Below are 17272 nucleotides of genomic sequence, written 5' to 3' on the forward strand. Positions count from 1 at the left end.
GGGGGGGGGGGGGGGATGCCTTCACGGAATTCCAAATCTCGAAAACGGACCCTTCATAAAAATAAAATACAAATTAATGAAATCATTCATTTCAAATGTAATTTATTTTCTACAAAATTAACTGAATAGTTTCACTTCCCACAAAATTACTTTTTCACAAAAACGGGACACTATGAAAAATGTCTGGACAGACTCCTGACAATGTTATCTTCTCTGGAATGAAAAAAAAACTCCATAGAGGCAAATTTAATGGTGGGGGCACCGGACACGCTCTCGAGACCCTGGCTTTTGAAGGGCCCAGAGAAACCCAAACTTTAGTCTTTTTTTCTAATTAACTGTGCCCAATGTTTCCCGCCCTTCAACTGACTAAAATCCGCTTCAGGATATAGAGATTACAAAACTCTACTGTTGTAGCAACTGATAGGCATGCGTATCATGTGAAATTTTTTACTGATTACTTGCCCTTGATAGTAATGGGACACTTGAAATTTCACTTGCTATTCCGTTTCTGGATGCAAATGGGTTAAAGAACAATCATTCTTCAGTGTATATCCCCTGTTCAAAATTTACAGAGACAATTAATTCACAAAGACAGCAATGGACAAAATGCCCTACGAGGTGGCTGGAAAAAGATGACCATAAAAAAACCATTTGGGTACCATCACTTTGATTTTATCGAAAATGAAACTCATTAACATCCTACAATCGATTGATCATTGGTGTAGTTTGTTTATATTTTAGATTGACGACTTTCCATGATGATTATATCATGGAAATCTCAATCTAGTTGGGATTTCAATGTGGCAAAAGACACCTACAAAATGTAGTGACGGGTCCGGTGGCAAAATCATGTCTGGCCCTGAGGAGAGATAATAGCCTATTGGTCGCAGAGCACGCAGCCCATTTCCAGTCTACTTAGGTTTAAGCGCTCAACTCACTGTGCCTGTAATTGTGGTGCTTCGGTGGATCCCTCTGACGCTCTGCAATACAGTGTCCAAAGACAGCCCAGTTCCACTTTGGTAAGATGCCAGAGTCTCATACCTTAGCCTGGAAGATAAGGACCCTAGGCAGTCCTTGAACTTCTGCCACTGGACAAGTCTTATCAGGCTCCTGAAGGTAAGCCTGCATCAGCTGCATTACTAGACTAGGGGGAATACACAGACTAAGAGGAGACACCGATCGAAGGTATACGCCCTCAACGGGTGCAGCAGTCATGTGAGGTAGTACAACTTGCGGCCAAGACAGAAGAGTCACTGATTCCATGTAGTGTCCTCATGAGAGAAGGGCAGTCAGGTGAAGGAGTATAAATGGGGGCCAAGAAGATGGGATCTTCAATAAATGATTGGTCATTACGGCAGTGACCATTTCATGGATGTGATCATAGGCAAGGACCCACGAGTATTTTCTTCCAAATTAAACACAACAGGTCTATGGCCACGTGCAATTTATTACTATAGCGAGTTGTGACGGAAGTTGAGTGCGAGTTGCGTGTAAGTGTACTTAACTGTCTGAGTGCATATCTAGTGTTGTGTCTGATTTTTCAGTACTGCCATCTATATTTCAGAAGTGAAGTGAAATCATCGAATATTTGTACCGTCATGACTCATCATTATTCAGTAGACATGAAGACCCGATGATGACAATCAAACTGATACGTGGAAGCTGAACGATAACAATGAGGACTGTGATTTGAAATTTAATGCACCAAGATTATCATTTGATCCTTTTCGCCACACCACAGTCATTTTCTGCACACGAGTGCTAATTAGACTGGGACCTACAATTTATTGACGATTCCGAAGAGCAACTTCTTTTTTTCATATCCACTGAGAGAGGTTGGTGCGCTAACCCCTCTGTGTAGGATTCCCTGCGGTAGCAATCTTTTTCTGTGGCCAAGTCACCATTCCTGTTGTACTCCTGTGTCAGGAAAGTTTCTGATAAGGACGAACCGGGTATCGAACTCGCGACATCTCTAAACATCTTTTGGTACTTTAGGCGAGTATCTTATCAACCTGGGCTACCACACCCACCAAGATTATCAATGATCATTCGATTAATTGACGATTACTAGATTCTTATAGGATTGATGACCATATATATCATCACCTCATAATCATATTTATAATTATGATCTCTCTTCGGCGTAATTTGTTTATATTTTACCATTCACATGATTTCAGATATTTTTTTTCCCGCCTTCATCTGAGGTGGCTATGCTACTTTGTTTTTTAATAGAAATTCCTGGATGCACCAATCCTTTAAGACTGCTTCGATATCTCTCTGAGATGTGAGGCGGGATTTGTGTCCAGTCCTTCAGTGTTCATCATCCTACAATGTATGCTTATAATGTAACGTATCCATAGATTTCCTTATTTAGTTAATTTTATTGCTATTTATTTTTTCATCTTACCTTTATTGTCCCCTCTGGGACTGATCCGTGGGAGCGCATGCTGCTGATCTCCACAGATTGGCCTTCAATATTTACATTTTCAGTGTAGCCATCCCAAAAGGGTTGTTTTTCCCCGAAAACTTGTTTCTATATGTAAATTATTTGATCTCAAAGCTGATTAGCTTGTCTGACACATGCGGCCGGGAATTTCCTCCTTAAATACCAGTCGTATGCTGTCACGAGCGCATTTCCCCAACTACTTCAACTGTTTCAACTACTACTTACTCTACCGCTTAGGTAGTTTTATTGTTCTCGGCTTAGGTCGTTAAGCTAACTTCTAAAAAAATGTTGTGAACTAATAACCAATGCTATTGTTCCCGGCTGGTCTGGTTGAAATGCTTTTGATGCATTTCAATTTTTCTATAGAGTTTAACTTAAGTTTTGCAGTTCAGTTCTGACGGACGACTGCCGCTTGTGATGGGTTTCTGAATGGCGAAACCCTAAGATTTTTCAGGGTATCCTGTCTATTGACTGCTGATGGTGACGCCCAGTTCTTCTCCACCTTCCGACATCTGTGTGGTTTGATCATCATGCTGGTCATAGATCATTTGGAGATCTTCTAGTGGACGCCAACTGCCAATGGACCAGAACTACGGGATTCTGTTACTTGGTTCGTTAATTCACCTTGATTGAATTTGTGCCGTGTTTACAACCTGACCTTAGAGCTTCTGGGTTCTCAGCTGGTAATGGACTATCACGGGTGAGAAAACATCAGTTTGACTGAACTATGTCTTTGAACGGAGATCTCAATGAAATAATTTAAGTCGAAAATAACTGAAAGTTTAAAATGTCTTAAAATACTTAACAAAATAAAGCAATTGAAGTGAATAAAAACTTGTTGTTTGCTTTAACTAAATATATTTCGAACCGGGAATGCAATCCCAAGGAGAGGTTGCAATAATGGTGCGCACATGAATAAATCAAGAGACTCGTCAACGCTCTTTTTTTGGATGATTTTTTTTTATTTTCATATACTGAGAAAAATACTAAACATCAACTGAAAACTAATTTTTCTTTTCGGTGTGACAAAGACGGAAAAAAAACAAATTACGGAATTTTCTTCTTCAGACATCAAAGAACTTTTTTTGTCTCTTTTTTTTATTTAAATGTATACAAGTTTGCATCATCATCCAACTCTAATTTCGATCGATAATTAATTATATATTTTTTGAAATTTTTTTTAAATTCCTAGAAGCCCAGAATTCGGCTTCCCTGTTATACTCGGCGACACAGAGAGAAACTATGTAAATAACCCCCTCCCCATACACACAAGCGGGGGGGAAGGTCAATATACATCATCGACAAACAGAAAGCACCACATCTTGAAGACAAGATAAAAACACATTAGAATAACATTATTGACAACAACGAAAAAAGAAGATATTTCTCATTCTCGGAAAAAGGTTTTGATTCATAAATTTGTCATAGAGAGAAATCTATTCATAGTTTTCTTATATCGTTTAGTTTTTTCTCTTATAATATGACAAACACATAAGCTTCATAAAAATAACTTCAAAGTGACCAATCCTGAAGAAAATTCTGAAATTCATCGTGGAAATTTGTTTCGCAATCTTATATGAGCTACGGGCAATGGAAACGATATAATTTAGATTAAGGGGATCACATTTTCGGATATAATGTTGTTTGCTTGACTACCTTCAGATTTTTGTTATAGACAAATAATTAAATGATGGTTGTATGTGAGCACGCATTGTGTTTTTTGAAACTTCCAATTAGAGATGGGACGAATATATTCGGTTGATGTTTTTGTATTCAGCCCTTTTGCTTAGTATTGAGTGTGTCTGAAAAATTGCATCAATTGAAATGTATTTCAAATAAATAACTTTATATTATTTTGGGGTAGTTTGATATTTTTCGGAAGCTAGCTTATATGTATAATTATGAAATTCCAGCTAGGTGGTCAGTTAAGCTCCGTTTATGTGGGAAATGAAAAAAATGGTATATATTTTTTTGCTCTGCTATAGGGAAAAATCACAAGGGATTATGGGGAAAGGAGCACGTGAAACCGCAAAAATCCACCAAACAAGTTGGTGCAAATCAGTCCCTCTCATTTTTTTACAAGGGAAACAGAGTTGCCAAGCAGGTTCATTTTCACCAAACCATCCCCCATTCAACCCCAATCGTGCACATGTAAATAGGGCTTTATGATTGTAATTGAGTTCGCCAATTAAATGAATTCTTTATGTGTGCACCTATACTACTACTATGACATTGCTTGACAAATATGAGAAAAAATTTAGGTGTCAGCTAAATTTTTTTATTAGCCCAGCATAATTTTTTTGTAAAAAACGATTTGAATTAATGTTTTTTTTAACTTTTAGGGGAAACCTTCTCATTGATAGAAGTGCTGATGTAATTTTCATGTTTTCCCCCAGATTCTAATTTAGTAATCGTACATAGGAAGTTTTCGGTGTCGATACCAACTTTTTAATGTGTGCCTACATAATTTCGCTCACTCTGACCTCTGTTGTGCATGGATTTGCTTTGCAAATTCGCAGTGCTTTTTTCTCTCTCTCTCCCCCTCCCTCCACGCAACCCAGTTTCAGCGGAAACCTTGGATTTACGAAATCAAAGGGAGGCGATACTAGCTCCTCCCCAGAATCTATATGAGCGGAACCTACAAAATTTAACGTTCATCTGTTGTGCATTGCTTGGCTCATGGCGAAATATTTTGTGGTAGCCATACACATCGATAGGAAATCTCAGCAAGCCACTCAAGGACAACACACAGCACACACAGAGATGTCCCTTTAGTTGTCGTGACAGCCTGGGATTTGTCAAGTTCTGTATGAGTCCTCCAAGCTATATGAGACGTGGCTACATCACGTCAGGCTATTCTATTCTATAAGGAGAAGTCAAACCTGAAAGCTATCTCTGGCCAATGATTCTCAATGCATAATCGAGAATCTATGCCTGAAAGAAAAGAATAGAATTGCCGATGCGACGTGATGTAGCTAAGTCTGATCTCATGATCAGAAGACTATATATACATACATGCACAAACCTTCTTTTGAGGAATTTCTAATGATTTGGTGCTTGCTGGTAAGCCTTTTGTGTGTATATGCATGGCCATATAAAATATTTCTGATGTCAGATAGGCATATTGTTGTGTTTGGGAAGTGCTGCCATCTGTCTTGCATTATTGGTAGTGAAAGTAGCAAGTAGATGACTGAATTTTCTTGCTTCGTGCAAGTATGGTGTTGAGAGTCATTTTCAAACAAGGGAGTGACTCACCTTTATTTACTTAAATAATTAGTCTCATAATGAAAGATCAATTTGAATTATATAGAATTGTCCTAAATATATTTTAAACTGAAAGGAAAAACAATATTTGGCCACAAAATAAACAAAATATTTCGCATTCAATTATTGGCAAATCAGTATTCGTCCCATTTCTAATTCGAATTTTTCATGGCAGTTTTTCTTTTAAACACAGTTTTCTCATCCCTAATGCACATAACAATATTCGTTTTAAATTGTGTTTCATCATGAGATTTGATTACATTTAATTCATGGATTTTTTTCTCAATAGTGAATATTTGAATATTACTCAAAATTTATTTTCATTGTTATTTTTTCAGAATAAGTTCATGCTTATGATACGGGGAGTTTTTTCTGTGGAAATTTGAATTCTATACATTTGTGTACAGGGTTCCATAATTAAAGAACCCTATTTCAAAGTGGCCTTCAGCCGAAAGCAGTCGTCAGAAAATTGTGAAATTTTTTGGGTGACTTAATAAAGCGATAGCAATTTCTTTCAGCTGGAAAAAAAAATTCCAGATATTTCCACCAGAGAATATATTACTTTGAAAACCTGCACATATACATGTAAATTTTTTCCCCGACGTCACGCAAGAGCTGTTATAAAACCTACAAACATTCGTTTAGATCTTGTTTTTGATGCACTTGTTGCTCACAATGGGCCCCATACTTCTTAGGGGAGTTGACTCTGACAAGTCCAGTCACATGCATCACTGTTAGAGAATGAAATTTTTTCCAGCTCTGCAAGCGCATCAGTTCCTTGTATGCACAATCTTTATGCAAGACTGAGCTCCTCCACACATTGCAGATTGTGCTAAGAATGTTCTTAGAAGATATTTTATAGAAGAACGTCATCAATCGGCAATTTAGTAATGTGTAACGTCCCCTCAATCCACGCAATTTTTGAATTTGGGGCATTTGAAACATCTGGTAAGTCGTGACAACCCAAAAAATTTACCTGATCTTAAAGACAGCATTTCACAGTACGGGTTCAACATTTCTTATCACACACTTTGCTCAACTGGGGAAAACGCCATCTTGCAATTTCAGACGGTACCTGAAAATGATGGCATCGTGGGGAACATGTTTTGTAAAAAGTGTGGCTAAATGTGTAATTTATTAATGAAATTGTTTTTCTTGGAAAGAAATTCCCATTCCTTTATTAAATCATCCACAAAATTTCACAATTTTCTGATGACTGGTTTCACCTATAGGCAGCTTTGAAATAGGGTTCTTCGATTATGTGCACCCTATATATAATGAATGAAATGTTGGTTGTAAACCTTCTAGATTCTCATTAACTCAAGAATCAATTCTGATACACCTACATGTTTTATTTGTGATATTCAAGGCTTGACAAACCGAAAAAAAAAAATTAAGAGCCAGCCAAATCTCCTAAAAACCAAGCAGTTTTCAGCTGAAAACGGCCAAGATAGTTTCTCGTGTCTTTTTTAGACCTTAGCAATCTTTTTCCATGTTTGTGGAGACACATGAATTCTCAAAAATTTGTGCTCTCCTCAGACTCGGATTTTGTAATCACACGTAGAAAATTTTGGTCGTCAATGCCAATTTTGCAGTCATCATGGCAACTTGGTGCTAGGAATTTGCCAAGCCTTTGGTATGTGTAGTATTCACGAAAATAATTCCATAAGAAGTTAGTCATTGCTCTTAAATTTTAGCAATTTTTGTTTTTCAGAGTCTCTCTATGATTATTCGGTTTCAATTGGAAATGGTCCCCTATCTACCCTGAGAGTTTGAATTTACACTTTGAAACATCAAATTTTACTTCTTTTTCTCTTATAATTAAACTTTACAATAGACCAGGGCATGATAAATCTCAGGCGCCATGTTAATGTGGTGACTGAAAAATTGGTTTCAATACCTAAAATTTCCCATGTGTGGTATAATGGTCCCTCCTCCCACAAGGGTAAGCCTGGCAGGGCTCTAGAGACTATTCTGATAATTTTATGTTTTTTTTCATGCTATAAATTCACTATAGAGAACCCCAAGTGAAGTCATTCCTAGGGGGTCCGTCAATGATCTCAATGTAGGGAGAGGTGTGTGTATCTAATTTTAGTCTGAGAACAACACAAAATTTCTGGAATTTATGTTTGCATTTCTCTGAACATAGAAATTGGTCACCAATCCATGAAAGTTCAAAAATAATTTATTTTGGACCATTTCTTGGGAAGGGGGGGGGGGAGAGGAATGTTTGGCTCCCATGAAGTTTTTCTGGCACCAATTTTTTCCCCTCTTTGTGGAGAGAGATCAGCGTGCGCACGACTACATGATCGATATGAAATGTGCATAATCATATCAAATGGAGAGAATATTTACTGTCCTAATTTTTTTTTATTTCAGTTTTGTTCCATGGAAAATTCACCTTATGATTTTGTTGATCCACTTCGTGCCTTCCAACTGAAACTCTAGATTCTCTGTATTGCAGCAATTAAAAGTTGTGCTCCATGAAACGATTTAAATTATTTGGCATGGCTAATTTCATGTGCGTCATGAGACAAAAATAAAAGAAGCCTGATATAACAGGCAACTTTATGTATGTCCTAATACCTAATGTTAGTTCAATATTTCATGGTGGTCTTATAGAAGACATGAAATATATCAGAATGACATTATAATGAGGGGGGGGGGGCTACTGTAGTTATCTTATTGTGAGAATATATTACATAAGCTATTCTCTAACGAGAACAGTCTTGTTAGAGTAAATTATTTGAAAATTTTTCACTTTCCAGAATTGTTTCTATCCAAAGTAAATTTTGAAATTTGCCAATTTTTCTTTTAAAATCGAACTTATCGTCATTTGGTAATGGTCATACAATTACATAAATATCCATATGATCGCTAATGAATGAACCCAAACATATGATATGTGAATATTTAAAGTTATGTATTAGTATTCAGGTATACGATTGGTATCGAGGCAAGTATGGGAAATTCTAATTTGTGTTTATGGTGAATTCTTTCTCTTTGTCTTATCTGAAATCCCTGATTTCATGACAAATTTTAAATGCGGATTCTTTGAATTTTTAAAAAAATATAATTGATGGTTTGCTTGAATAATCGATTGTAGGAAATCAAAGCATATATTCTAACAGGAAAAGACCTGCTTATGATGTTCGATCGTTTCTGATACTATTGTTTAGCGATGAATAACTCTCATAGATGCGCTTCTTAATGGGAAAAGACTATACCAATTTTTTTTGTATTGCTTTTTTTGTTTTATAATGTACTAGAGTTATATTTCTAACGAAATTTTATAGTTTTAATTTCAGACTTTCACAAAATTTTAGGTCTATTCAGAGATGTTTTATCGATTGACCTAAGAAAATTACATTTTACTCGTTGGAATATTGCTAATAATTTAGTTGAGTTTTTTCATTATTACGGACACGATAATATACAAATAAGTAATAACTTTCCTGACGTAACACATACACAAAGTAAAATTTTTCTTATCACATATTCAAAAACATAATAATTATTTTTTTCTTCTATAACATCAAATAGCATCTCAGAGAGGCATCGCTGCTTCATTTTTTTGTTATTTTTTTCATTATGATGTACAAATATTTACATGCACACATATTATACGTAGTTACATACTTACGCTCACATATATTACTTTTTTATTACCAATTGATACATAACAAACAATCTCTTAACACCGGTATATATGTATATATTTTAAAAAAGAACGGAAAACCATATTATTCTTGACGTTATTATTATTTCAAGAATGGAAATATATAAAATGAAACGGTATTAAAAAAGTTTGTTTCCACACAGTTAATTTGCATAAATTTTTTCTTTAGTGACTTTACATTTTCTTCGTTCTGTGAAAATATACTATATATTGCATACACATGTCTATTCAGTATCTTTTTTGATCGTAACATCTCTTCGTCTTTGTGGTTAATATTGAGGTCCAAGGAATTATATATAAAACAACGATAAATTTTTGTCTTTTATTTTTAAATTTGTATCTTTGCAAACTATAGTGCATAACAGTTGTAAGAGAAAAAACAAACTGCCTACGGACCATTCAAATGTATGCTTCGTCTTCTAATATTGTCTCCGAAGCTTTAAATCATAGAGCATTACAGAGAAATAGCATGCCTTTTTTTTAGTTTGTCGTTATTTCTTTTTTTTTCTTTATGTACATTCAGTATACAAGAGATATTTTGTTGAGACCGTGTGAAAGAAAGAAATTGACAAAAATCTCCGAAATGAAATTAGTTAGAATTAATTATATTATAGAACTATAACAATATCTTTTTTTTTTTAAATTCTTATAACAGGATAAAAGTGATTTGCTTTCCTCCTTCCTTTCGGTCATACAAACAAGTTGAATGCAATTTTGTTTGCTTTTTTGAAACGCTCTGTGTTGCTTTTGGTTTTATGTGCGACTCGTGAGCAAAACGATCAAGTTGCATGTGTTTCTTCAGGAAATATCGAGGACATGAAAACTAATGATTTGAATTGAAATGAATACCATTCAAGTACCAGAAAATCTAAAGCAATGGAATTGAGATTAATATGTTTCCTCTACAGCAGTGGTTCTTAACCCTTTGACCATGGGCGGAGATACGGGGGGGGGGGAGGGGGGGCATTGTCCCCCCCAGCGTCACAGGTGGAGTCGACTGATCTAATGTATATATGAGCTGACATCATCATCATCGTACCCCCCAGCAATAATGACCTTGCCCCCCCCCCAGACTTCCAAGTCAATCTCTGCCTATGCCTTTGACGCTCAAGGTGCTAATATATTGGCTTCCATTGTTTCAGTGTTAGAGCCGTAGACAGAGATACGGGTGGGGGGGGGGGGAATGCCCCAGCATCAAAGGTGGAGTCGACTGATCTAATGTATATATGCATTGACATCATCATCGTGGCCTTCCCCCCCAGACTTCCAAGTCTATCTCCGCTTATGGGGGAAACTGACCTCGTGGAGGTCCTTGGAGAAGTTTCAGAAGGGTTCATGAGCTTGAATTAGATAACGATGAGCTTGTTTTTACATTATTATGTGCTGAATATTGTCCTGTGAAGGGGGGGGGGGGACTATGACATTCATCACACTTGCGAATTGGGTCCCTGGCCTTTGTCTTATTGTCCATTGAACATAGAAGATTAAGAACCTGTATTCTATAGTTTGTCCAAACCGGAAATGCATAAAAAACTGCTATGTGCGTTGCAGAGCAATTTTGAGAAGAATATGAAGTGGAGGCATCGGAAGTGTTTTAGACTTGTGGGTGCTTTACTTGATCTTTATATAGGAGTTTTTGATTTCCGAATCAAGTCTGAGGGTGCTCAAGCATCCACTGCACCACAGGCTTTGATGCCAAAATAGTTATGAATTAAATATGATATTATGTTCAAAAATTTTTAGTGCGGGACATCTTCAGTCTGATGAGGGCTTGTTGCAGAATAATTAAAAAACATTATGCTTTGGGGGATTCCTCATCGGATAAGATTCATAGCACATTGAATAATAATAATTGACATCATAATGTCAAATGTATGTCATGCCATTTGATATCTTGTAAGTGAAATATGTTTGGATCTAATGAGGCTATTATCATTGAATCATAGCCTAATGATTGAAAACGATGCAAACTCTGACTGAACAGATCTTGATCGAGGTGTGTAGTTATTAAGCTGCATGGGGGCCTGTCGATTAGGTTATTAAGGTACATAAAACGACGATGATATGACAGAGCTACCCGGCAGCCAAGTGGTTAGCCCAGCACCCTACGTTTTTGACAAGTCTGGTTTCTGAATCTCAGGAGTGACACGAACCAATATTATTTTTGAAGTTTCAAATTTTAGTTCCCGATCTGACTGAAATTGTATAAAAGCACCTTAGCTCTTTCAGTAAGTGCTTGTCAAATACCGATTATTGTTTAGTACGATTCACTCGTTTGTATGACGTTGAAAAGAAGCGAAGAAACCAGTTGTTTTGCTTTAAAATGTTTCTCTCTCTTTCTCTCTGTACAAATTTCTGCAATTCAGTGACCTAAAACATTTTCATATGGTACGATTTCTAGCTTTACAGTGGAATATAATGAACAATATCTACTCAAAAAATGTTCCTGGTCAACAATATACACAATTCATCTAACTTTTTTTTTTTTATGTATGTTTATCTTTTTTTTTTTTGGTTTTTGTTTTGTTTTTCATTGAGCAATGCATCCGTTATTGCTCTGTCTAGAGGCAAGGTGACAAAGCTGACAGTTCCGTATGCACTAGACCACGACTGTATGTTGTGGAGCATATATGTATGAGTTCTTTTTTTTTTAGTTTGTACACCAGCACCGGTACACCTACAAGTACTTGGAGCAAGCACAAGGTGCTTTTGGCACAAGTAAGGCAGTGTGACACTGAGAGACAACTGGTCCAGTAGCTTCTCTTCACTTTTTTTTTGTTATTTTTTAAAATTAGTTCTCAGATTCAAAAAACTGTACTAAGTTCGATAAAAAATATTATACTAAGTAAAAAACAAAAACAAAAGAGACGAGAAGAAAATCAATTAAAAACTGTCTTCTCGAGAGTAGTTACGGAACTTCTCGTGCAAGCATGTGATGTTGAAATGAGCTATTTCTTGCCGTTCAGACACACACATATTATTTTTTTCATGCTTGTAAGACTATATATATATATTTATATATATCAGCGAGCAAATTCTATTTTACAAAAAAAAAGAAAGAAAGAAGATATCTTGCAAAGAGCGATGTAGATATACTTCTCAGGTAATGATATGAACGGGAAAAGTAACATTTATAGCACTTTGGAGCACCAAGGCATAAGCACTAACTCACTCAGTACACTCAGCAAACGATCAACAGAATTCGTAAGAGATTTTGTTTGTTTTTTGTTTTTTCTTTCTGAGGGCAAACCATTGCAGTATGTTGTGGACCACCCACATGAATCGTCAACTGCGGCTGCTAACCATACCTCTTGTGCTTAGTAAACTATCACAGTCTCTTTGTTGTTGCATGTATATATATATGCTATATATACGACGGGTAGTGTAATATGTTAGTTCTATACAGTTTTTAGATTTTTGTATTCCCATAGTTGGTGACTCACGATCACTCTCAAAAATGCATTATGTCTGGGAAGATCCATTTGCTTTTTTTTTCTTCAAAAGATCCAAATGGTACAAATAATTGTCCAAGGCACCAGAACTGCCTCGGTACAGTACGGTGCATGGAACTCATTGAGTATGGAAGCTTTACATTCTTCGTTAACAAGCAGAGACAACTTCTTATTCTGTAGTAACAGTTCTGTGCTTCGACCATGAAGGTAATTCTTGTTCCGTTTCTCATAATACACACTGGACATCTGCAGAGAAAGTAGTAATATGTAACAAATGTGGCGATTTATCATCTTTTATTTTTTTACTTTGGGCAGGCTCCATCACCATCTTCAAAAAAGAAAAGGAAAAAAACAACTAAAAGATAGCGCATGAGATGATATCTAATTGATGGAACATGGTCAGTACTTGATGTCTACAGGGTTGCAAGAACGATGCTCAGCTATTCTGCTAGGAGGAAAGCTCTAGACGAATCCAAACAAAGTATATTTGAAGATCAAATGGTCATTTTCACTTGAGCAAGATTATTCATCTTTTTTAATTGATAAATAGTACAAGATGACACGAAGTAATGGTAGATTCGTGAAACGGAAATCTGTATTAGGAAAAGTAAGTATATGGCAAAGCTGATTTCTCAATTTTTTTTTTCGATATAAAAACTATGGTTTTGAATATGGGAGCAGGGTATCTTTATATTGAAAGTGCACACGAGGTAATTGCTGAATGGTGGGTTAGAGGACATGCTGCAATGAATTCTGTCGCTGCTCACCTAATCATTTATTTTATGTGTGTGTAGGCTCATCCTCGAGTGATTTTGGACGGAATAAAAATGCTGTTAGGGATGGGCGCAATGTCAATATACGTTTGCATCCTTCAAGCCCAAAGTGCATAAACATGTGACTCGCGTGTCATTTATTTTATCTTGTACAAATGTTTCATCAAACGTGGACCAAGAAATGCGTTTGCTGGCTCTGTACTTGGTGTTTTTTTTGTTGTTGTTGTTGCAGCTGTGACCAGATTTTTTTCCCCTCGTAATAGAGAAATGATGTGTTTGAGACTCTTCCTCACCCGAGAAATGGCTCCGCACAACTGCGATAGTTGATTTGTTTTTAGAGGTTCTTAGTGCTCGACTAAGCCTAACGAGATTAAAATTGGCTAGAGGTCAATTACATTACACTTGGTACTCTGCTTTTCTTGTGTCTGGAAAAGAAATAAGAAAAATAAAGAATCATCAGCGGAAAAATTTTAACAAGGTATATACACACATATATATATATGCATGGATATGTACTGATTCTTTGTAGAAGCATATTATATATGTAAGTGTTGTGTTACCCGATAGTGTTTATCATCCCAAAAGAATAAAAAAAACATTTTGACACCATTGAAGAAAATACTTTTCTCTGGATATTATGCCAAGCCGTGAACTCGGGAAAGAAAAGTCTAATAGTTTTGGCAGGGAATCGAACCCAATCCTCTTGCAATCCGGGCAAGGGCAGTGTCCATATACACCATGGGAGACATGACCATTCCTTTCTTATGTTACACTCTGTAACATGATGCACTTAAGTGGAGGTATGAGATAAGCCCACCCCTAACTTCAGCAAATGGCCTCCAGGTGGCGCCAAACGTGAGATTGAGATGAGTTTTTATCTTTTTCTCCGCCTAATGTGTGAAGGAGACTTTTTTCTGGATATTATGCAGAGGTGAAATCATAAATAAGTCTGCTAATCGGGCAAATGTGTTATATATATATATATATACATCTCATGAATGAATTGCAGAACTCTGAGACCAGATTTATCCCCAGTTTGGTGGCACAGTCTTTAACAGAGAGTGTGTGTGCGTGTGTCAGCGTCTGAGTGCTGTGTCTAATTTTTCAGAGCTGTCATCTATATCTCAAATTGTGAGTGAAGTGTAATGATTTAATATTTATACCGCTGTAGGCCTGCTGCTCTCTGTGGCAAGATGGGGCAATCAGCTTGCATTCATGGCTGGAAGTTGGGAACCACAACCATATACACCACAGGAGACATGACCATTCCTTCCTTATTTAAACTATGTAGTGTGACATTGAGACTAGTTCTTCGTACATTAGGCTGAGAAGAAAATCAAAAATCATCGGTGAATCGTTCTATTTCTAGTGGCCATTTTCTTGCATTAAGTGAGGCTACTACTTCAGTGCGTCATGCTATACAGAGTTTAACCCCTTCGCTTACAAGCAAATTGGCAAGAAATTCAGATGCTCTCTATTTGACGAATTGGCAATAAATACAGTAACCTTGTCCTAACCTAACTGCAGGTTAGAAAAAGGAAAGGTAAAAAAACCCACAAATGAAAGAGTAGGACAGTATAAAAGATAAGGGGATAACAATGTAGATACAAAGTTCGATTTCTTTTCACCCTCACCTGTTCTCTTTCACTCTTATAAGAAATATGCATCATATGTGAGAAGAAAAAAAACTATCTGTGTACACAAAAAACCAAGAGGAGAAAAAAGTTGCAAGGTTGCAACAAAGCTTCAGGATTATCCGGAGAGAGGAAAGAAAACAGCTAGACTTGTTTGAATTCATTCCATTGGTGTTTGGATGCAATATTACGTCCCTCGGTCATAAAGTGGTTACATACGGAAGGAGTGGTCGTGTCTCCTGTGGTTTATAATGGATAGCGCCCTTTCCCGGGTTGAAAGAGGACTGGGTTTGATTCCCGGTGGAGACTGGTAGACTTCTCATTAAGAGTTCACACCTCAGCATAATATCCTAATTTCAGCCAATCGTCTTCAAGCTGAGGGGGAAAAAATATCAAAAATCATCTCAATGTCGCTATTGACATCATTGTCAAGCCATATAACTATGCTAAAATAACGTTGCAAAAATTATTCTTGAAATTTATGGTTATTGAGGATATGTGATTTCAGAAGAATCCTTTATGATAATGCAACAGAAACCCTCATCTTGTATCTATGGCAAAATAAGACTCCCTTAATTTGCTACGGTCATAGGACAGGATTATCATGCTCTGATTTTGATGAAGCTACTTCTACTTAATCTTACTTGCACCTCTTAAACATTCCTGTGGGAAATTCGTTGCGTGCCGGAAAGTATTGTGTGTGTGTGTGTATTGGTGGCTTTGTAGTGTCGGAGTTATGCATAGTCATGTTTGAAAAGTGCTGTCTCCTGTCTTCTATATTGAAAGTCTGTCTGCTCTCTGTGAATACACTTTCTTAACCCGTAAGCTGCAGGAATAGCCAGAGAAAAGGTGCTCTCAAAGCATATGCATAAAAAAAATTGCCTTTTTTTTCAGTTGCCTTTTGTTAAAGATAGATGACACTTAAACTCAGATTTTTTGTAGATCCAGCTGTAAATGTCGAAACTGATGTATTTGTTTACATTTACACAATTTCGGCTCCACCTATTATTGAACCCATGTGATTGTTTTTTCCAGTTACGGCCTCGCGGCACCCAGGTGCCAGATCATGGCCGGATTGAGGTTTACACGGGCTCTAGCCTATTAAAGGTAATGGGGGATTATATATATATAATTTGTTATATGTCCTGCTCTAGCTGTCTGTTTCGTCAATTGCTAATTGTCACTGTTTTTTGTAATGTGGACATTTGTAATGTCAGGTAACAAAATTCTACACGTCCTATTTCTATATTTTAAAAAGCAATTTCTCAAAAAAAGTAACAGCATGAGATTTCTGAGACTCCCTGCAGACCTTGAGGCCCTAGGCTGCAGCCTGTCTGGCCTGTAGGGAAATATGGCACTGCACCATTGTAAGAATTATTAATTAATTTAGTGACAAATTATGAACAAAAATCACTCCTGAAGGTTCATGCTATATGAAGGCATATCATGATCACTCGCAAACTGTTTTTTATTTCGGTTATTTTTCCAGTTTTTATTCATTTTTAAAGTTTCTACAGACTTTTTGCCCACCCTGTATTACAGAATATGCGGTAAAATTGAACAAACGTGTTAAAAGAAATTGCAACAATAAAAAAAAAAACCACTAGAACATACATACTATCACCATCTATATTTCATTTTAAGAACTTCATGTTGAAAAGAAAGTAATCCAGATCATCTCAGGATGATGGTGAGCGCAACTACGCTGATCATCCATGGATGATGGGGGCACGTAGAGAGTTAAAACTGTGTGTGTCATAATATACAGGGTGGACGAGAAGTCCTGGACATATTTTTAATTTAACAATAACAAATCAACCACTTGGCACAAAAAGGTTCTGTTTGCACTAAAATATAGATCACGGTGTAAAGTTTTTTTTGATTTACATTGAAAAAAAGTTCAAATTTCACTCATAGGTGACGTTTAAAACGATAACTAGACATAACACAGATAATTGCATAATTAATGTTTATGACAATTTGCGTTACATGGAACTACCATATTTCAACTATTCCCTTTC

The 17272-nt window shown here is 36.5% G+C and overlaps 1 protein-coding gene and 1 long non-coding RNA gene across 6 annotated transcripts in view; one reads left to right on the top strand and one right to left on the bottom strand.

Moving 5' to 3' along the window:
* Positions 1-3894: 3894 nt before the first annotated feature.
* The window catches only part of LOC149083659 (uncharacterized), a 36013-nt gene continuing 22635 nt past the window's right edge, over positions 3895-17272 (top strand). For all 4 annotated transcript variants that reach the window (XR_016192919.1, XR_016192920.1, XR_016192922.1 and 1 more), the window contains exon 1: positions 3895-13451. This is a non-coding gene — a long non-coding RNA (uncharacterized LOC149083659). The remainder of the gene's footprint in view (positions 13452-17272) is intronic.
* tutl (immunoglobulin superfamily member turtle) overlaps positions 13360-17272 on the bottom strand; it is a 320969-nt gene continuing 317056 nt past the window's right edge. For both annotated transcript variants that reach the window (XM_089234150.1, XM_089234149.1), the window contains one exon: positions 13360-14042. In XM_089234150.1, the coding sequence (XP_089090276.1) occupies positions 14014-14042 (29 nt within the window). In that variant the 3' untranslated portion in view covers positions 13360-14013. The remainder of the gene's footprint in view (positions 14043-17272) is intronic.

The sequence above is a fragment of the Pholcus phalangioides genome, unplaced genomic scaffold, assembly GCF_987345545.1.
Source record: "Pholcus phalangioides strain wild (caught in Gottingen) unplaced genomic scaffold, Ppha-v1.0 ptg000008l_1, whole genome shotgun sequence".
NCBI lineage: Eukaryota > Metazoa > Arthropoda > Arachnida > Araneae > Pholcidae > Pholcus > Pholcus phalangioides.